We start from the raw sequence: 22,701 nt of genomic DNA, 5'->3' as shown, positions 1-22,701 counted from the left end.
AGGCCAGATAAAAAAACGGAGCAGCCCTATTTGCCCCACGGGCCATATTTTGCCCACCCCTACATTAGAACATGCCGGTGTACCTAATTAAGTGTCCAGTAACCTTGCATGATGAGTTTACTGCAGCAACAAGGTCAAACAAAACCTGCTTGAGATATCCAAATAAAAAGCAACAGAATGGGGTTTAGAAATGGAGAGCAGAGTGATGAATGATCCATCCTCTATATAGGACGAGCCTGTCTGCAACTTCTCAGGCGCCACAGAAAGAAGTAATCCCGCTTGACAATATTCTGGGTCAGCGAGCCTCAGGGAGAGCAAAGAGGCAGAGCAGACATGGCCTTTTCACTGGCCATGCTGTACACTGTTGACATCAGTAAGGGCTTCTGAAAGCACATCGAGCAGATGTTTCCATAATGTACACATACGGTTTGTGTTCTGTCATTAAGTCAATAAAGGCCTTCGGAATGTCAATATTAAGACCGACAGAAATCAAAAGGGTGCAGATGGTTTCCATTGTTATGCTCTTCTTTGCTTTAATGTAATGTTTTGGAAATAGGCTCGATCATTCAACAAATACAGTACAAAGTGCAAAACGCTGGTTATGCCGATCAGTAATTATTGGCTGTCATTTATGTTTACTACTGACTAGACTAGACCAGTGATTTCCAACCAAATGCTGTGGGAAATTCTCAAATTTCACTTAATAGGTCTCAAAATCACTTTTGTTTTACTACAATGAATGTATTTTTGTTCATCGATCTATGCCACCGATGTATAATGACAGATAGAATAATGAAATGCTTTGTGTTCAACTAAACAGGTTCACATTTGACACTAAGTCATTTTGTGAGAAGAGATCATCATTATTTTAGTATATGTAGTTTTTCTGACATTTTCGTTAGGTGGTGTGCCGAGAGATTTTTCTACTGTAAAATACTGTATGTGCCTTGGCTCAAGCAATGATATGTTCCACATCAAAATGGATGAGGAGTATGGCTTTGTTTATGAAAGTATAGCTTTTCTGATGTAGTCATTTTTCCAACAGTGCAAAAAAGTGAAACAAATATTACAGTACAAGACAATACTTCAGATGCTTAATTTTATATAAATGAAACAAGTTGTTGTGTTAATACAGTCAAAGAATATAAACATCAAGGGGAAGACTAAATTTTCTAAAAATGCCTTATTAGGAGGGCTCTGCATTCGTCAGTATTTTTTCTCACCCAGTTAAACAGTGACAATAACCCACCATGCCATGCCCTGGAGTCAGTTAGTGTGCCGATCGGCTGGCAGGTATTTGGGTCAGCGCTTCATGTGGTGCACAGCATCACACCTGCTGCAAGGTTGCAACAGAAAGCAAAAGTGTCCCCCAGATCGCAAAGAACATGGTGTCTTTTTCAATACTTTCCTGCAGTATTGGCCACGGAAGTTCCAGTTTGCAGCCATAATCAAGTTTTCTTTTCCCTTTTTGGCCTCACAGTTTGTTGTTGTTTTATGGAAGGGTGGCATGATCTGCTCCTATAAAACTGTGGCTTCTTCCATGGCGTTGACCCACCTGTGCGAGGAGCAGGTTTTACATGAGGAAAAACTTCTTATAAAATTAGAAAATGCTACTCCCTGACAAATGCGTGCTAATACTGAAGCTGAAATGCCAAATAAAGACATGAATTGAGAATTACAAATTAGCATACAGCAGTGCCTTAAGATACAAGCGACGTGACTTACAGGTTTTTCGAGATGCAAGCCATCATTCGGCTGATTTTTTTGCTTTGACTTGCTAGCAAAAACCTATGATGCGAGCGGTGTATGGTGGAATTTCAGTAAAGTGAGTACCAACTCCTTGCCAGAAGGCTGATGGCCATTGTCATCATTTGAAGTGGACAAGTACGAATGTTTCTCACCTCTGGGCTGTGTAGTTGTCCTCTGCTTTAAACGTGTAGTACAAAGTGTTTTTGTGATAAAGTTGGAACACATTGGAGGCGTCGTCATCTCCTTGGTGGTTGTCTGGTAGCTTCACCGTGAAGCCCAACAAAGGCAAACTCTCTGAGGCCACCTTCTCCTGCAAATGCAACATCACAATGTACATAACAGTTCATATTCCATTGAATGCGTTTTAAAATGTTCTATTCAGGTTCAAGGGGAGTGCATGTGTCCCCTCACCTCTTGGCCCCGGTAGGTGTAAAGCACCTTGTCTTTTAGGAGGAACCACAGTCTCTTCCAGTTCCTCTTGCTCTTCTTGCTGCGATGTAGACTGCCACTGATGGAGCCCTCATCGGACACAGTCATCTGCGGAAGGAGTTTCAGCGTAACAGCGTTTCTGTTTATTATCACTGTGTCTGTGTCTCTTGTGCACAGACAACAATGCAAATCCAGGTGGGCAATGTGTACCTGGTCGAAGGTGAGCATGCCTTTGCGATGCCTCCAAATGTTTGGAGGGTGGATGCTTTGGAACACAGAGGAGAGCGGACGAGTGGAGCGGCTCACACGAGGACTGCTCTTTGCTGGGACGGTGCACGTGTCTTCTCCTGCAGTGTAGAAGACACTTTTTAAACAACTGCGTGTCAAAGTGAAACTGATGATTCACTTCTTTAGAGTGAATAAGAGTACAGTTGTGCTCATAAGTTTGGGGACACTGGAAATTGTGAAATATGGGGGAAAATATGACTGATGACTAAACGGGGACAATCTCATTTTCTTCTTTTTTGCTATGTTTTGTTTAATGATCGTGCTATTCTGAAATGCCTTATAGTTTAATTTGAATCCCATTAAAAAAATAAAAAAGTGTTTTGTCTGAGCGTTCATGTTTTCTTTAAAGAATGGTGCACATCTTATAAGTTCAGCCATGTATGTAAACATATAAGCACAACGGTATGTACACCATATCACCAAGAATTTACTTAACTAACTTAAAATCGAACTTAAAATCATATGTATTTGCAAATGTTAATCACAGTACTTACAAGCTTTTGGTCATATTACAAGTAAATGTTTTTTTGTGTGTGTGTGTACTTAAGATTGGATGCACAAATTGCCATATGCATTCACCAGCCATAATATTAGGGAGACCGGCACACAATTTACAAATATAATAATGAAAAATTTGGACATAATTAATACATAATGCCTTAACTGCACTGCATTTAAGAGGGGGTTTCCATCCATCCATTCGCAACACTGCTTATCCTGTTCATGGTCGCGGGGTGCTGGAGCCTATCCTGACTTCGGGCGAAAGGTGGACTACACCCTGAACTGGTCGCCAGTCAGTTGCAGGCCATACATAGACAAAGACAAACATTCACATTCACACCAACATTAAGTGGGAACTGAACCCACGCTGCCTGCATCAAAGTCAGGCAAATGTACCACAAGACCATCAGTGACTAAGAGGGGTTTCGAATAATGTACAGTATTTTCCATACAGTATTTAGCTTCATGAGTAGGGCAAAGATATTATTAGAATATAGAAATGATATTATTTACAGTAGAAGATGGCTATATGAGAAGATAATAATGTTCAGTTTTTGTGTGACACTGTAAATTATGATTTCACAATATGTTAAATACTAAATATTAAATACTCTTTTAGACCTGCACTGCTCCTCATATAATCAGCATAGTTTTTGGCACATCTTGTCCTTTACTTTTGGACATTATTTTAGAATTTACATTTTTAAAAACCTTATCACTTGCACTTTTGGTCATATTACATAATACCTTGTTTTTACTGTGATTTTAATAGTATATTGTAACCATTTTTAATTCTGGGTGCCAGACTTCTGTTTAGGATAAATAAAGTATCTCCCTAACAGCTCTCAGCACAATGTGCACTCCATTACAAATTACAACCACAATAATGAACATTAATTAATACATTAAGCACAACAAGTCATTATTATTTGTAAGGGCACCATTTTTGATACAACTCTTTTATTGGATCTCATTAATTAATGAGGTGAAAAACACCCTAGCAACGTTATGTATTTTTACAGCGCCTTCTAGTGTTCACAAGAATAATAGCAGTTTTTGCCTCAAATCACCAGTGAGAAAAAGGTGTGGTAGTGATCCTAATTGTAATAGTGAGTCATTTCACACCTCTCTTCTTGAGCTCGTTGTAGCAGTGGTCACACACTTTGGTCAAGCGCTCCTTCATGTACTTGAGTGGATATCTGTTCTTGGAGCAGCTCCTGCAAACAATCTGTGCCACCAGGAGGATATCCACCATAGGGAGTATATTATATATATATATATATAAACAACAAACATGGACATATAATATGCACTATTATTACTAGGCTTATTATGTGCATTGCCACTCACCCTCCCACAGCTGTGGCAGTGATGTCTACGGAGAGTCAGGCTGAAGTCTGACGTGCAGTTCATACACATCATCACTTGGGACACTGGAACAAGTGTGGGGGGCTTTTCTCCTAAGGTGACACGCAGACGATTTCTGGCCTGGACACACACATTTGTACGTTCATCCCAGTATATGGCGTAGTATAGTATTGTGACATAGTGAAGGAGTAATTCTTGTTTACCTCCCCTGAGCAGTTGTTGAATAGCACAGACCCTCGGTTGTGTTCACTCACAGCGCGACTCAAAGTGTAAAACCAGTCCTCCCTTTCAATGAAGGAGCTGTCAAATAGTACACAAACTCTCACTACATAAAGTATTTAAAATAACACAAAGTTTCATTTATTTTCACTGATGATCATCCAATGATCATTCATCACCTACCTTGCAGACAAAGTGATGGAGATGTCAGTTCCCTCCATCCGCAGTGCATGTTGGACATTTTCTATAATGGGTTTACTAACCTGGGCAATCGACCCATGACGTCAATGAATGGGGATAAAAACAACAGATAAGCACACAATGTGAGTGAGAAATACTCATTGTAAAATAAAGTAACATTTGCATTAAAAAACTAGAGAGAACCTTGGGATTAGTTTTCTGGAAATATTTGAACTTTTCATGAGGATTACTTATATCCGGATTTAAACCCCGGTCCTCTGAACTGTGAGACAGGACCTGTGTTCAATCCTCGGTCCCGCCTGTGTAGAGTTTAGATGTTCTCCCCGTGCCTGCGTGGGTTTTCTCTGGGCACTCCGGTTTCCTCCCACATCCCAAAAACATGCATGGTAGGTTAATTGAAGACTCTAAATTGCCCGGTGTGAATGTGAGTGCGGATCGTTGTTTGTTTGTATGTGCCCTGCGATTGGCTGGCAACGAGTTCAGGGTGTACCCCGCCTCCTGCCCGAAGATAGCTGGGATAGGCTCCAGCACTCCCGCGACCCTTCTGAGGATAAGCGGCTCAGAAAATGGATGGATGGACAGATGTAAAAAAACATACAGCATATTTTTTTTTACCTTCAACCCAGTGAGTGACAGAGTGTTCTTCAGTCTGTATTTGCCATCCTGTTGTGGGTAAGTGTAAAGTAACATATCATTCATCTAAAAACACAAAGAGAAAAAATAACAAATTAATAGATTGGCAGTAGAAACACTCTGTTTCATGCAGAACAGTGAATATCATTATTTATTTATAGTCCAAGGAATGCAAATGTAAAACTACTGTATATTTCAGAAACTGCAAGGGAAGCTATTCTCCATTAGGTGGGAGTGTAAACTCTTGTATTGAATCTCAGTAGCTTGTAACTTTGTACCTTATGTCTTGGCTAGTGTGTACACTTAAGGCTCTTTTTCCTAATCTAGCACGTAGAACTTTAGCACGCACTTTAATCATCTGCCACACATCATTGTGATCTTTTGATATGTATAAAAATTTATATACACTTCGCTGTTAACCTTTGTATTATATCAAGTCGGTGTGAGTTTTAGTGTCATGAAATTCGAGCTCCAGCAGGCATGTTTTATTATGCTGTTAATAATAAGAGCTGATAAAACTTGATCACCGTCAAGGTAGAAATACTAGCACGGTAGAAGACAGGCACAACAAACCTTTCTGAGCATTCTTTAAGTGTTTGTGAGTCCTGACAACATATTAAAAACAACTTGGAAGAAGGAAAAGTACTGAATTTTAATGTTGGTATCATTTCTCCGAAATCCGAACATATGGAAATTCGACCATAGTTCTTTGTTTTGCTTTCACTCAAAGAGTGACTAGTACACTAATGAATATATCAGCAGACACCATTAGAGCTCTATAGGTAGCGGTAATTTTGGTCTCAGTCACTAAGTATCTAGTTTTGCTCTTCCCTGTGCTGTCAGTAAATAAATAAATAAATAAATAAAGTGTGTCAGGAAGTCAGCATCCAGAAACATCCTGTCAGGAAACTCTGCTCTTAATAGAGCAGTCTGCACAAAGAAGTAGGCCAGAGGGAAAAAGGTCTGGCTTCTTAAGTCTTTGTATGTACATGACCACGGTTTCTTCATAAAGCAAATACAGTGGTGCCTTGACTTACGAGTTCAATTCGCTCTGTGACCACGCTCGTAATGCAAAACACTCGTATTTCGAATCATCTTTCCTCATTGAAATGAATGGAAATCCCATTAGTCCTTTAAAGCCCACAATAAAATGCTAACCAAAATATTGTAATGGGTTTACTAATAAGAAATATAGCACTTTACATTATTGTACTTAATAATAGCATACAGTAATAACATAATTAAACACAATGCACAGAATTAAAAAGTTTGTTTATCCTGATTAAGTCATTGTGCAGCTCCTTCTAGTCTTTCAGATGTTTTTCGGATATAATAAAGAATATATGCATATGAATAGTTACATTGTCTGCCTACATGTGTTGCTGTACAGTTTGTGTATACTTGTTCAAGTATACGTTGCTGAAAGAGATATAACACTCCCACTATCGATGATATCCGTTAGCCCATCTATGGTGCTTTGCATTATGTGTTCGTATTAGCTAGCGGACTTTCCGAAGACAAAATCCATCCATCCATCCATTTTCTGAGCCGCTTCTCCTCACTAGGGTCGCGGGCGTGCTGGAGCCTATCCCAGCGATCATCGGGCAGGAGGCGGGGTACACTCTGAACTGGTTGCCAGCCAATCGCAGGGCACATACAAACAAACAACCATACACACTCACATTCACACCTACGGACAATTTAGAGTCTTCAATACCCCGCATGTTTTTGGGATGTGGGAGGAAACCGGAGTACCCGGAGAAAACCCATGCAGGCACGGGGAGAACATGCAAACTCCACACAGGTGGGGCCAGGATTTGAACCCCGGTCCTCAGAACTGTGAGCCGGATGTACTAACCAGTCGTCCACCGTGCCGCCTGGTTAAATACACATTGTGTAATTCTCTTTGCTTTGTTTTGTTTGCCAGTAACCCTCAATTGGGGGTTGGAACAAACAGCTTGCAGCAAGCACTGGGCCTCTTTTTTGACAAAATGTCACTATCTCACAAACAGCTGCTTGTTGTGATGTGAGTTGAGCCTCAATTTTGGCTCACAGGTGAACGCAAAAATATCTTACGAGCGACGGCTCGTATCTTGAAAAACTCCCAAGTTGGGTCAGTCATAAGTCAAGGTACCACAGAACAATGGAATGTAAATGTTAGTATTTGCTTGGCATGGGAAACTAAGCATGTCTGTTTAAAGAAGTAACATTCACCAAAAACAGGTGACGAGGCTGTCGACTCCTCCTGCTGACCTTCATCAGGGTGCCCTCCTTCACAAACACCTGGCACGAAGAAACACACCAAAAATGACACACACAATTATTAGTCACTTAGTAATTGCTAATATTAATATTGTTTCAACTCAGGCCAAAAGGGGATTCCCAGCTGAGTCATTGTGCAAAGGCCAAAAGGGGAGCGGCCCACCAAGTGTGGACTGAAACAATACAATGTTATGAGATTCATACCCGACCAGGCTGCAGCAGGTCCCGCTGGCCGTGAACACTGTACTCGATGTTGATCAGACGCAGTAAGTTCTCCTAACACACACAAATAGAAAATAAGACAAAGACGAATGTGGAGCTTTTACCATTACCTTCACCAAGGAAGTAAATTTGCCATTTACTGTGTCATCAAAAACTTCTTACCAGTAATTGTTTTTCTCAAAATTTACTGGACGGCGGCACATTTAATTGTGGTGCAGCATCAACTAAAGGTAATAAGGTATAGTAATAAGTAATAAGTCAGGGTATACGTATGGGGTAAGGTATAGTAATAAGTAGTAATATTAATAAATGAGATGCATCTGCAACACAAATCAGGCTCTAATACTTTGACAGACCATCAGTGGAGTCCAAAACAACTTCTCTCAGAACTGATGACTTCAGATAAAGGCGTCCATGGGGTCTAGCTGAGTTGTGTTGTAGCAAATCATTGTATTTTTACTTTTAGGTTTATATTGCTTTCTTAAAACTTCCTTTGGCCTGCTCCCTTGCTGGTTATTTTGGAGGTGAGGTCACATCCAAGAACTAAAAAGTTGTTTTTTGTAGCTGTGATTTTCCAAACGTGAGTCTTTTTTTTGGCTTGCTCCTTGACTCAGAACAAAAGACCAGCTCATGGGAGAGTCAAGCAGAGAAAGGAGCTGTGCATGTGTCAGTTCCCAGCAGTAGAGTATTGTTGGAGGTAACATTGTGCTCAGCGTCCTGCCCAGTCAGTGTGTTGAGCCATGAAGACACTCACATTCTTCATTTAGGAAATAAATCACTTTCTTGTTCTCCATTTTTTTTTCTTTTTAGTATTTCTGCATAGAAACAGCCATGTTGTCTTGTCTTGGTGAAATTCTCCCATTTAATCATTTGCCAGCATGAAAATGAGCCAGCCACAATAAATGCAAAGTATTTCATATATTAATCAGCCACTTCAAAGCAACACATCTCTTTTACTAAAATTCTAAGTGAATTATTATTTGCTAAAAACAATAAGGTTTATCAGTTTGAACATTAAATATCTTGTCTTTGTAGTGTATTCAATTAAATATAGGTTGAACATGATTTGCAAATCATTGTATTCTGTTTTTATTTATGTTTAACACAGCGTCCCAACTTCATTGGAATTGGGGTTGTACATGAAAGACAAAGGCCTTAGAATAATCCAGATTTGTCAGAGTCAGAACATGTGTAACCAGCATTCAGTCAAATCATCTTGAAAAAAAATATGACATGATACTCACCCCGTGTCTTAAACTGTCATTTGCCTGGTCTGCAATGTCTGCCACAATCACAACAGCAGCTGAATGAAGAATAGGAAAAGGAGGGAAAAAAAGAATAGGAACATTACATGTCATGCCTGCATTAAATGTGTAAGCCACTGAGGAGTAAAGCTAAAGGTTAACTTTGATTGTCTAATTGGCCATTTAGGTTAGAAAGCACATGCCTCATTCTTATATACAGTATTCTATATATTCTCTCCTCTTTGCTCTGTGTTGGTCTTCGCCAGCTCTTACAGTACGGGACTGTTAAATCCTCTATGTTGTATGAAGGGAAGTCAGTAAGTGTGTTCACCTGCTATTTGGCAGACCTGACAGTGTCAGAGCCCTGCACTTCATTTATTATTGTGGTGAAGAACTACTACTGTGGTGAAGAATTGCACCACCAAAATGACAAAAATAACCAAAATATTAGAAAAAGCACTCATTATGATGCACTGCAGTTCTAAACCACTGGAAAACTACGACCACAGTAACAAAGCAATTGCATGGCTCTTCATCACAGATTCTTTTATGCATGAAGCACCTTGTTTACTTGTTTGCTGCCACTGCGATGATTTCCAGTCATAGCAAAAATGACCACTGGTGGCTCACCTTCTTTCTAGTAAAGTCATCTAAATTGGCTCTCTCAAGGCCACCTCTCTATGCCAAATGAAATAAATTCTCCATAAAGTCACGGGCAACAACAATCATACACAGGCCAGTAAGACTCCCTTGTGAGCAACAGCTTGTGTCCATACTGTCTTTGTTCAGCATGTTTATTGTACCTTGGGTGTCCTCATATTCTTGCGAATCAGGGGAGAGGTTGTTCAAGTAATCTGAAAGCAAGAGTGACAAATAAGTTTACTCATAGAATGAAAAAGAAAACTTATTTTTCTTAATAAGTGTAGTACCTGTAAGGATCATGCGGTACTGAGCAACACGCACAATCACCTGCAGGAGTTGTTGCTTGAGAGAAACAGTTTGGCCAGATGGACTCTGCTGCTGTGAACACAAAACATCCTCTCTGTAGTGCTGCAGTTACACCAGAATACTACATTAACTGTGGACAGTAAAAACAGTTTCAGCCTGTTTGCTGAATGTGCAAAATAAATATTCTTCAAACAAACACAAACATTTCAGACAGATTTTACGACGACACACTATTTCAGCTCAGACAAATGGCAGAATTAAACAAGAACGAGGACCGATGATATACAACTACAGTACTTCCATCCATCCATTTTCTCTAGTGCTTGTCCTCATTAGCCTATCCCTTGCACTGGTCACCAGTCAACTGCCGGATCATATAGAAAACAACCATTCACACTTACATTAAACCTATGTGCAACTTAAGAGTCTTCAATTAACCTAACATGTAACCTGTACAAAAATAATACACGTAAAGACATCTACTGCTACATGTTCTTGTGAATGGAAAAGCAGGCGTCTGTTCAAAGTTAATGACGCACTCTAGGAGCATGGTGTATGTTAGCGCTCAGGCCACTATTTGAGGAAATGCAGCATTATCATGTTTGCAGTCGTGTAGAACTACACTGCAGTGCATTGAGGGTTGTTTCTAATGTTCTGCCCCCTCTCATAGAGCTCAGTAAGGTGACCGACATATTAGGAACATCACCCAGTATACTTTTACTCTACAGCAGACCTTAGAATCTTTTGGAGACAAATACTGTTAATGATTTGACTCCAGCCTTTTACAATAGTACAACTACCCATCATCCAGGCTTTAATGCTTTATAAGTTCATATTTCATTTATATTTGCATTCGCTTACACATTTTTCACAAAATAAAAAAGACAAAACTACAGTTTATATTATATTTCTTGGGGACTGCATTGTTTGCCACTGAATAAGGGCAGAGGGCTGGTGCAGAAGAGAGGCAGCAAGGAGTGACACACCATTCTTCAGGGTTGAAAGACCTTTACAACACAGGAAAGTCAGAAAGCACGTGTATGTTGAAATGTCAACTGCATTAAAAGCAAGCTGTTACTGAACTAAGCGGAAAAAAAGCACAGTTGAGTGCTACCCTTTGAGGTTCTGGGGGAAATTCAATTTTATTTTTTTGTGTACCGAGGAAGGATGAACTTTGTATTGTTATGTAGGCGGTACACAAGTGGTGGGCAAAGGATGGCCTGGGGGCCACAAACAGTCAAAATCAAATGTGGCCCTTGACCACAAATGTCTGCAACCCACCTCTGATCTTGACGAGTGTTTCCCAACTTTTATATGTCCCAAATAAAGTATTTACTGTATACTGAAATATTTTATTAATATTTTACTCACAAATGTACTTATTCAGTGTGAAATCTTGGCCTGTTTTATTGAACACAGAACTGATATAATTACAGGAAGGCAGCAACGACATTCATCTATGAATGGCAATATGAATACACAGGATATTATACTTTCTGCCATCTAATGGAAGAACATTTAATTGTTCTACCTGTGAGTTCACATCACTGAAATAAATAAAGAGATATTCTTTATTAATAATTAATCATTTTCTGATAAATAAAGTCAAATGTGATCATTTCTCCGCGGCACCTCTGATGACCTCTTACAGCACACTAGGGCCTGCTGGAGCCTATCCCAGCTATCTTCGGGCGAGAGGCGGGCTACACTCTGAACTGGTCGCCAGCCAATCACAGGGCACATATAAAGAAACAACCATTCACACTCACATTCACACCTATGGGCAATTTAGTCTTCAATCAACCTGCCACGCATGTTTTTGGGAGGAAACCAGAGTGCCCAGGGAGAACCCTAACTCTAACCCTAACGCAGACACGAGGAGAATATTGAAACGCCACACAGGCGAGGCCTGGACTTGCACCCTGGTCCTCAGAAATGTGAGACAGATGTGCTAACCAGTCAACCACCGTACTGCTTTGTCGACATTCATTTTAAATGAAAAAGTATTGGGACACCTGGCCATCACATTGAACGAATGTCCATTCATCCAGAATGTTCACAATCTATGTTCTAGTTCACCCCAAAGGTGTCTGATGGGTTTTAGATCTTCCACACAATCTCATCCAAGCATGACTTGGACACAGTCTTGCTGGAAGAAAGGGGAAAAGGCCGTTCCCCACACTGTTCCCACAAAGTTGGAAGCATGCTTAACTGAAGTACTCCTTAATTATGTGTCGGGCATGCACTGACCTCAAACTGGTGGACGATGGCCGCAAAGGCAGGTGAGGTTCGACAGCTCTCCTCCAGTAGGTTCATACTTCGGTCGTAGTGTCCAATGTAGGTGGTAAAGAGCAAGAACTCTGCCTTCCTGGAGAGGAAGATGTCTGCGATCCTCTGGCACTCATCCCTGCAGTGACAAACAGAGGACGAGGGGAACATACATCTCAAGCTCTCTGAGCACCATTAGTATGTGCAATGAAAGATGTGGAAATTCAATTAAGACGTGACATACTGCATAAAGTGTGTGAATGTAATTTGAACAGTCGCACGTCTCACCACTGCCGTGTTCGATTCTCCAGCTCGGTGAGGATTGTGCGGTGTAGGAGGTAAACATCAGGCAGCTCATTGAGAACCTCACAAAGTATTTTTTCATCCAAAACAGGCTCTCCATTATCCCCAACTGCGGACCCCACTGCTTCCCGAAAGTCCTGTGGCACAGGGGGGTGGTTTATTTAAAAAAATGTACAACCTCTTCATTAAGAAATGTCCAATGAAGGCACACTTTTCTTTTGTGTATTTTCACTTCCTTTGTCTGCAGCAATATAGGTTGTCTGGGTCATTAAGCTAACTAGCAGAATTAAAAGGAAGTGAACCTAACTCGTTAAGCCCTCATTAAAAAAAAATGCAGCTAACATCGGCAATGAGTCTCTTCTAGTGTTCCTAAATGACAATAAATTAAAAATAAAAGGAAAAAGTACATTTCCATTTGATGTTCCTAAATTGGAACTTGCTTTCTAAGCAGAGGGACATTCTTGAGGTGAGTAAGCCAGGAAAAAAAACTAATGAATTGATCAATCACTTACTTCCTGGAGAGACTTGAGTGCTTTTACATGTCTATGAAAAGAGAAAAAAGAAAGATTTGAGCAGGAACACAATTGAGTTTTAATGATGATGAGGTAACTTACAGTCTCTCAGTATCCAATAGATCCATTGCGATGTAAAAAGCTCGGGATCGACCATCGATCTGTAAAGGTTTGCATATGGATTATAACATTTAATTGTTACAAGCCCAGCATAGAAGTAGGAAATGTATACTTTGGCTCCCATCCTAACATAATATGGTCCACAAGCGGACATAAAAAGGTAAATAATAACGGCCTTCGGATTGCAATCCTGTTCAAATTATTTAACGCATTTTACAGGTCCTGTCCCAAACTCAGTCAGTAGTACCCATTATAACGTTAGAAAGATCTTGCCCCCAACACCAGTTCTACCAAGCAACACGAAATTGCGTGGACGTGTATATTATAACATGACACATAAAAACAAGGACCTACATTTGCCCGAAATTGAACAGAAAGTCAGTCATTTTGTTTTGAATCCACCATTTTAGGAAAATTCCATAGTTGGTGCTTGAGTGAACTCTGCCGAGGGAATTCGCCCAAATGAGCTCTGATCGGCAGCAGGTATACTAGACTGTTTGGCAACACTACATTTTTTTGTCTAGGCCAAGGATAGGCAAACTACGGCCCCCGGGCCACATCCGGCCCATTGATCATTTCAATGCGGCCTGCCAAAGATTGGTACAGAATTGCCCAAATCATATCAAATTCATGACTACATTCATTTGACCTTATCCTGTAATGCCCAGTGGGGCCACCCGGTTGTGCTGCAATGCCGAGTGGTTCCACCAGGTTGTCCTGTAATGCCCAGTAGTTCCACCAGGTTGTCCTGTAATGCCCAGTGGTTCCACCAGGTAGCGCAGTAGGTACAGTGATACATTGACTTGACTTTGGCTGTTCTGTTTTTAGTCTGCTACTGCTCTGAACCCTTCTTCAACCATGAGTGGGCCAAAGAAAAGAAAAGTCGACAGTGAGTGCCAATTGTTTAATATAGAATGGACTACTAAATTATTTTTCACTGAAGTCCGATCAAAGTCTGTATGTCTAATTTGTTAAGAAACCATTGCGGTTTTAGAAGAATATAACATCAGCCGTCACATTTCTACCAACCGTGCTGATTATGCTAACAGCCAATCAACACAGGGACTGATGGCTACAGGTCAGCGGTTAAAATCAAGCTTGCAGGCTCAGCAAGACCTTTATCAGACAAACTGCTATCCAAGATTCAGTCACACAAGACCCTGAAACAGCGCCACGAGAGCTGCAGATGGAACTGATTGATTGCCAATGTGATACTGTCTTAAAAGAGAAGTTCAACTCTCAAACTCAGTGCGTTTTATTAAGCGCAGACAAATTTCCAAAAATATGGAAGCCTTTTTTCTTTTTTTTATTTAATGTAAGCATTGGGTCCTGGCTTGCCTCGCCTTTTTTTTTATTTTATTTTTTTATTTAATGTAAGCATCGGGTCCTGGCTTGCCTCGCCTGTCAAATTTTAAACGTCAATGTGGCCCCTGAGCCAAAACGTTTGCCCACCCCTGGTCTAGGCCCTTTAATTGTTTGTTTTTTAATTTAAACATCAAACTTGGATTCTCCATAAAAAAAGGACGTTGCAACCAAAGAAAAACAGCCGTGGATTCTTGCATTTGTACCAAATCATATCTAGCTGATGGTGCTGTGTTTTGGAATAATTTCAAGTGTGTGACTGATTTGGATTGTCTTCTCCACTTCTGTTCTCTGCTGTATGGTGCAGGGGAGCACTCCGTCCCAAGTTGCTGAAGAAATGTTTGTTGGGCTTGCCTAGCAACAACTCATCAACCAAACGTGACAAGACCAGGACATGACCGCAATTGTGATGACCTATACTGCTATCTGCCATATGGCATACATCTTATTGATATTACAATTCATAATAAATAACCTCAATTTAAATAGAACACATTCTTTTTATGGATTCGTTTAACTTAAGTGTAAATAAAAGACTGTTGTTGTTCTTTGCCCAAATGTACCTGTCTGTCATAGTTGGTTTCGCCACCTGCGTCTTCCTCCTCGGAGGTGCGTCCGCCATCTTCATCAGCTGCTGTGTGTCCATTGACAGCACTAATCGGTTTACTTTGTGGACCAGCAGGTATTGCACACACTTTGTAGGCTTCTGTATAGGCGCTGCAGAGACAGAGTGACGCATACAGTACTTTGTTTGTCATCATGGGTTTGCAGCCTGGGATGGATGGCATTAATTTCACAAAGTGAAAATATTAATATGATGAAATTGTTTTGAGTTATGATTCGCCAATCACCCCTGCTGATGCCATTCTGATTAGATGCAATATGCATTTTGCTGCCCTGTACTTGTGACACGTCATATGTAATGACAATAAAGTTGAAGCAATCTAATCTAATCTAAAATTAATTTGAAAAAAATACTGATTTATCCTTTGGGACATTTCAATAATGCTTAAAGGCAAAAAATGTAGGTCTTTATATTCTTTATTCACGCTAAAAATTAAGCAACACGCCAAGCTTCATATTCTCTCTGCTGATTTAGGATCTGTAATGCAAAAATATGTCAAGTTACAAGAATAAAGTCTCAAGAAAAGATACAAACATATAGTTTGAGTCCGCCTTGACAAGATTCAAGATGCGGGTATGATTTTAATACTATGACTTTATTTTTAAAAAAAAGACTACTATTGTATAATTTTTAGCTTTTCTTGTAATATTATAAATTCAGTCGATAACAAAATAATGACTATTATTGTATAATATTGAGTTTTTTCCTCATAATATTATGACTTCAGATTTAGTTTAGGTGGATTAAAAAGATAATTCCAGTATAAAAGCATTGACCCTCCCTCGGATTGTTTCATTTTAATGATTCATAAACATAACCAAAATTAGGCTTGAGATGAAACCATAACATTAGGTATACCTACTGAAGCCAATGAAAACTGGTCCATTTGTACAGTTTAAAAGTCTTTATTCTTATTGATTCTGTCATAGAGCTCATTTAATGGTTTTTACTGTGTATAACTGAAATGGCTCATTTATTTTTTCCTCTGTAAGCTAAATGAGATCACCACATGATTAGAAACAGTTGTGAAGTTCTACACCTCAGCAAACTACACAACAATATTGTATATACATTACTGTAATGCAAGAACTTTGCTATAATTTCTCCATAACTCTTATACTGATCTCATTATTTTGTCCAGGTGTGCAGGTGTGAAGTGTCCAGTGGGTTTACGTGATTAAGGTGCAAATGATTAACAAATCAGATCATTTTTATTAGCCATCCAAGTCCTTCGTGATCCCTCATGTTGAAATATCACCACAATAAACATTTTGAGTGTTCGAAGCGAGTGTGAATAGTTGAAACGCTGCAACTTTACTGCGACCAATAAAGTGGCCCCAGCAAGGCCTGGAGTGACAACTGCACTCAAGAAGTAGAGTCTATTGGCCCTCCTCTACGGGGAGCCTTGGCTGTATGCGTTCATTGGCTGCAACTCGACAAGGAGTATACGCCATATGCAAATAAACTGCCTCTTTACATTACAGCGGTGATGCAATTGTGATCACGGCAACCATCAGTGGATTTCAACCCCACTGAGATGCAAATGAGCCACATATGAACAACATATGTGAGCATCATTACAGCGTCATGGCTCATTACTGACTGCCAGATCAATCTTTGGAAGAGGTACCCAAAGTTGCGCAATGCTCAAATGACATGTGGACACTTTCTATATTTATTTATGACTGGCACTTCCTAAATGTGGACACAGAGCAAAACATACTGCCATAAAACCCTTAAGGAGAGACAAACTATTCATTCTCCTTCTAAAGCAGCTGCTAATAGTATGCTTTCAGGCTATTGCACAGCTAAAGTAAACTAGACTAGCACAGAACTTTTTAAGAGACCTCATGTACTACACTATGCAAAAAGTAAAGTGGCTCCTTGATTACGAGAGACCTGACATACAGTACAAGTTTTTCGATATACGAGCCAGTGCTCTGCCGATTTATTGAAAACTTTGAGATATGAGGCTAGTGTGTTATGTTGTGATGATATGTTGGCAGCAAACTCAACTCACACCACAACAAGCAGCAGTTTGGCAGATAGTGAATAATTGTTCAAAAAAGAGGCTTCAAAGCTATTTATTGTCTCTCCAAGGTGGAGTTTACTGTTAAAGTAAACATAAAACCAGAGAATTACAAATTTTGTATTTAAAACAACCACATAACTTTGCTTTAGGGAAAGACCGTAGCTTAATGTTAACATACGATGCAAAATGTCATAGTAAGGTCGAATGAATAGCATCGATAGTTGTGGTGTTATAACTCTTCGAGCAACAGATATTTGAACACAAACGGTGCAGCAACACATGAGGACAGACAATATAATCATACTCACGGGCATATATTCTTTATCCTCTGCAAAAAAAGAACTAATATTACTGCAGTTTACTGAGTAAGTTGTGACCATCTTCTTTGTTTTGTTTTTTTTGTCTGTATTATACTGGCCCCTGGTGGCCAAGGCATGCACACCAGGAGCAAAATGTGAGTGTGTAATGGATTAATGGCATTTCTATTCATTTCTCCCAGAACGAGTATGGTCACGGAACAAATTTAACTTGTAAGTCAAGGCACCACTGTATTTTATTGAATTAACATAATTTTCAAGATTCCAATGCCCATCAACACTCACTTTTGTCCATTCATCCAGGTACATAGGTTTGCCTTTAAGTTTGCAGAAGATAAAGTGTTTCTTATTCTTCTTCCCTGATGAAGACACGGTGGAAGCGCTACTAAGGAATGCCTACCATCTAGTGGTGAATGGTGTTATTATAACTTAACACTGTTCAGATATGGTAGATGAAACATTTTTATAATTTGAAAAAAATTAATGGCGGGCCCATTCCGAGTGTGGGTGTGTTTCCCATCCCTGCTCTCAATTGTTCACAGGTGTGAATGTGAGTGTCAGTCGTTGAGGACAATGAGGACAGGCGCCATAGAAAATAGATGAATCATGGATGTAAAAAGAACAAAAGATAGCTTTTCATCATTTTTCATTTACTAGATGTATTGACCATGACTGAAGTAAAATCCGTCTTGTATTCAACATCCAATCGATGTAGCTGCACTACTAATTTAAGAGCTTTTTCTAGTGCAGACAAATCACGCTAGCGAGAGAAGAAAGCAGCAGAATGCAGAGAAGATGCCGAAATACAATCTCGTGTTCCCGAGTGTACCACAAAGAGAAATGGCTCCAAAATGCTTTGACTATTAATCATCCCAAGTGGACTGTATGACTGAAGGGGCATTGCTAACAGGAATGCAGGGGAGGTTGGTTTAATGTCTGCACAGCATTGCTGATCATACCAATAAATGCGCTTTAAGCTATTTGTCGAACACACGCTTTATGAATCAAAACATCTCCACAATAACCAAGGGTTTCCTCTCCAAACAGGTGAGGAGAGAATATGTGCATTGTGGTATCACAATATGCATGCAAACGATAACCCAATATTCATGCAATATGATCGTACAAGAATTCATTAAAAAAAACATTAATACTTGGTTGTTGTGATGTCACTGTTTTTTTCCAGCAATAGCTTCATGAGGCTACATCCCCAAAAAAAATTTGAACTCTAAATAAAAAAAATTTGAACTCTAAATTTAGGGATGCATTTCATGGGATGTTTAGCTTTGGAATTTTGTAAATATGACCGAAATTATACAGTATTTTTTTCAAATGACATGAATGTTCATGTCATAAAAATCATGAATGTTCAATAAAATGAATATTCTGTATTCCTATGATTAATTCAGGAATTTTCTAACCATTTTTCACTGACAAAAAAACAATTCTAGTTCTGCACTTTTAATCTCGTATACTGTATGCATACAAATGTGATAGGCTCTTGCTATTCTATTAAGTACAGGCCATAAGTTTTGCATGACAACTCAGGCTTAGTAAGTAGTATAAAATAGCGTGTGAGACCCTGAAGAACATGATTTGCCGTACTAGAATAAAGGGTCGCACATTTTTTTCTTCTTCCTGGGGGGGTCGTAACAGAATACAATTGAGAAGCACTGAGTTAACCTAACATGCATGTGTATGGGATGTGGGAGGAAGACCCACAGGAAAACCCACACAAGCACATGGGGAACATGCAAACTACACGCAGGAAGGCCGGAGAGCTTATACGCAGCACCTCATAGCTGTGCAACACGTTATAACCAGTAGTCAATTTTTCTGAAATTTCCATTCGCTCTTATGGGAAAATTGTATTGAAATTTGAACAAATCAGAGTTTTTACAAAAGGATCATGTTCAACCTCCCACTCTTACTAACCTCTATAATTCCACAAAGACTCAACAACTCACCTCTCTGCTTCCTGTACAGAGGACTTAGTCTTGACGTCAAAGCCAGGGAGGCTACTCATGTCCACATAACCATCCGTCTCATTGGCAGACGACAGCACCCGTGTGGGACGCTCAAAGAAGTCACCCAAAGGCCGCGGTCGCACCGGCCTCCACTGCGGGACCTGAATATTCTCATAGTCCGAGTTAACAGCAGGAACATTTTCATAGTCGGAGGTATCTGCATTGGGGAAGGAGATGGAGCGAGGCTTGGTTAGGGGCAGGGGCGAGAAAGGCACACGGGAGCGCTCCTCGAAAGACTCCACCCGCACCACGCTGCGATTGAGGAAGGCCACGGAATTTCCTGTTCTTGTGGCGTTCGGGTAGAACAAGAAGGAGGGTGCTGGCTCAGGTGACACTTGAGGTTGGCAAGCAGAGTACTGGAGGAGCCGCGGAGAACTAGCAACGCTGTGTCTATCCGGTTCTAGCAGTCCGCTAGTAGTCAGCTGGCTGGACTCTGTTGAGGACTCAGACAAGGACAAGTTGGAGGGCTTGCTCTCCACTTTACGCCTAAACTTCAGCATCAGGAAGCGCTTGATAGAGGATTTCTTCTTTCTGTTCTTCTCTGGGGAGTCTACGTCAATGAGGAGCGAGGGCGAACTCTTGGCAATGGGTCTCTTGGTGATGTAGGCCAGCTCAAAAGGCGGCGGGATGTCCACCACAGATGTAGGTGTAGACATAGCTGAGAATCTAGAGAACCTTCCACAAGGAGAGCCTTCAGTGTCTCTGTGGGCACACACAGGTGTGGATGTGGAGGAGGTAGGGTACAGGGGCAAATAATGAGGTTTTGTGTAGACCTTCAACATGGGGCTGCTACTCAACACGGGTCCTTTCTGACTGAACCTGGGTCCATGGATGAGGCGCCCTCCTGCCTCGCTGTTCATGTGATGTGACATGGAGCGAGAGCGCATTCCCGATGTGGTCCTGCTCAAAGGAAACACATTTTCACCCTCGGAGCTATCATCTCCTGGATCCTCATAAAGGAGGTCATCACTTATGTCTGTGTCAGTGATGTCATCGCCCACAGCATGCATGAAGAATTCAGACTTTCCTGGTACAATCAGTTGGTTTCCCGCGAAAGAGGCGGACAACGAGGTATCAGAGTTGCAGAGCAGACGGAAATTGGGTTGACAATGCATACGATTCAACAAGGCATCCAGTTTGTGCTCTTCACTTGTAACAGACCTACTCCTCTGGTATCCTACAGGGCTTTTTTGGCCTTGACTCATGTGGTATTTCCCTGCTAAGACACCACATTGCCTCTGGGGTGAGAGTGGACTGCCTTGTACACCACAAGCTTTATTATGATTTGGGATCATCTCGCGCTTGATAATGTTCTCTGGAGACACATAATAGGGCTCGTGGCTTTGACAGTCCTCCAAGGCAATGTGCCTCTTAGCTTCATGACAGATCTTCTTCTGGTCACTAAAACGAATGTCATGGTCTTCCTCAATTGAACTGAGCTGCAGGTTTGCAGCATTTTTGTGGTGACCCTTAAGGGTTTTACAGGGGTTTACGTCATCAGAAGTGGGTGCTTGTTCGCTGGGTTCACTAAGGAGATCATCAGTGAGCGACTCGGCTGTGTCGTCCAACTCTTCTCGCCTCAGCGAGATCTTCTTTATCCCGGCCCCTTTTTCCTCATCCACGCTGTTAACGGAAATATCTCCCATTGAGAGGCCGTCCGTATCGGCCAGTGCCTCGCCCGCGTCCTCGTCCATGTCCTCTGTCACATCAGTGGTGTCGATCATCTCCACCGCGTCCTCAGAGTCCGTGGTGAGTCGGTCGCTGCTGGTCCACAGCGTGTCCAAGGAGTCCACTTCCTCTGTGAGGGCGGTGTCGGTTAGTCTCCAGTCCTCGTCCATCTTCGGAACCATCTCTTCTTCCTGGTCCTGTTGGTTCCCTCTTGTGGTTCGTTTTGGTGACAACACTCCATCTTGGTCAGAAACCTCCTTGTTTAAACCTGTCACTCCATTGAGACCCCCATTAATGTATCCCTCTGGGAATCCTGATAGGAGAGGTTCCCTTGAATGGAGCTTCAGGATAGGTTTGGGGGCAACAGAAGGTTTGGGACCCCTGGCTGCGGACATTAGCGTCACACGGGCTTGACAAACAGGTGTTGGCTTTGGAGCGACACAGGCCTTGTGGGCGCAGTCTGAAGGAACAACAGGAAAAGGAAACGGTAAGATGATGTGCCTTAAAATAGAGTACAGCTCACTCGAGGGGTGTCCCTGAAACGTCAAATTGTAATGCGTGTGTGCATATTAATTACAATTCTTATCAAAGTTTCATATCACTGTCAAGTTTGAAAGAATATTTTTTGTCCTTTAGGTATATTTTGAAAATGCTCCTACACCCTTTGAGGAACAATAATAGAAAGGGATTTCCCTGAGTGGCTTCCTGTGATTCAAAGCTTCTTAAAGCAACTGCTCATGCATTTAGAATGCAACCACTGTACTGTATCGTATGTATTAGACAGTGACAAAAGAGGCACTGGAAATGTGATAAATGTGTTTCATTTAAACTTCACCACTCTCAGGGGAGGTCGCTAAGCATGGCTTTGCTAGTAATTTCCATTTAAAAAGACAATTCAAGCGTCTATACGAAGAATTAATTCCTATTGTTGTGAGATAAGCAAAGATAGCAATCGACTAAAACCAATGAGTTATTCAATGCTGCTAAACTCGCATTTTCTTCGAGGTTGACAAAACAAAAAAACACCTGAAATACATATACTTAAGAACTTAATACAGCAGTTGATGAATTTATAATTACAAGAACGTCAATTAAAGCTTTAGCTTACCTGTGCTCATTTTGACGAAGCGAACGTCTCCCACATGTTGTCCAAAGAAGCAGCTTTACACTAACTCAATGTGAAATAAGACCACAAGAAGAAATAAAATGTTCAAATGTCGTTTTTAAGGTGGGAAAAAAAAACCACACCCAAAAACCTCATCTTATGTTCGCTGTGTCCTCATCATTGAAGAGACGCCGCTGCTCTCCTCATGGTCACACACTAACTCCGGGTGTGCGCGTGCGCGTTGGCGCGCGCGACTGCGTGTTTGTGTGTGCTAATGTTGAGCTCAACTACAATATTA

General features: G+C 40.9%; 1 protein-coding gene across 3 annotated transcripts; it reads right to left on the bottom strand.

The window, feature by feature from the left end:
- Positions 1 to 1,082: 1,082 nt before the first annotated feature.
- Positions 1,083 to 22,639, bottom strand: LOC133483944 (FYVE, RhoGEF and PH domain-containing protein 5-like). 3 transcript variants are annotated; one of them, XM_061785848.1, is made up of 21 exons: positions 22,407 to 22,639; positions 19,571 to 21,758; positions 15,193 to 15,346; positions 13,250 to 13,308; positions 13,148 to 13,178; positions 12,621 to 12,772; positions 12,315 to 12,471; positions 10,046 to 10,136; positions 9,920 to 9,970; positions 9,117 to 9,175; positions 7,855 to 7,926; positions 7,603 to 7,671; positions 5,371 to 5,454; positions 4,738 to 4,817; positions 4,539 to 4,635; positions 4,318 to 4,455; positions 4,093 to 4,195; positions 2,389 to 2,525; positions 2,161 to 2,286; positions 1,902 to 2,059; positions 1,083 to 1,555 (listed from the first exon to the last, which is right to left on the bottom strand). In XM_061785848.1, exons 1-21 carry the CDS (start codon positions 22,414 to 22,416, stop codon positions 1,519 to 1,521), a joined length of 4,053 nt encoding a protein of 1,350 aa, XP_061641832.1. In that variant the 5' UTR covers positions 22,417 to 22,639; the 3' UTR covers positions 1,083 to 1,518. The 3 variants fall into 3 exon arrangements, with proteins under 3 accessions (XP_061641832.1, XP_061641834.1, XP_061641833.1); XM_061785850.1 differs by having other exon boundaries at positions 2,188 to 2,286; XM_061785849.1 differs by having other exon boundaries at positions 10,046 to 10,133.
- Positions 22,640 to 22,701: the final 62 nt, after the last annotated feature.

The sequence above is a fragment of the Phyllopteryx taeniolatus genome, chromosome 9 (genome assembly GCF_024500385.1).
Source record: "Phyllopteryx taeniolatus isolate TA_2022b chromosome 9, UOR_Ptae_1.2, whole genome shotgun sequence".
NCBI lineage: Eukaryota > Metazoa > Chordata > Actinopteri > Syngnathiformes > Syngnathidae > Phyllopteryx > Phyllopteryx taeniolatus.
The sequence above is the reverse complement of the archived record's forward strand: the minus strand, read 5'-3'. Positions and strand labels throughout refer to the sequence as shown.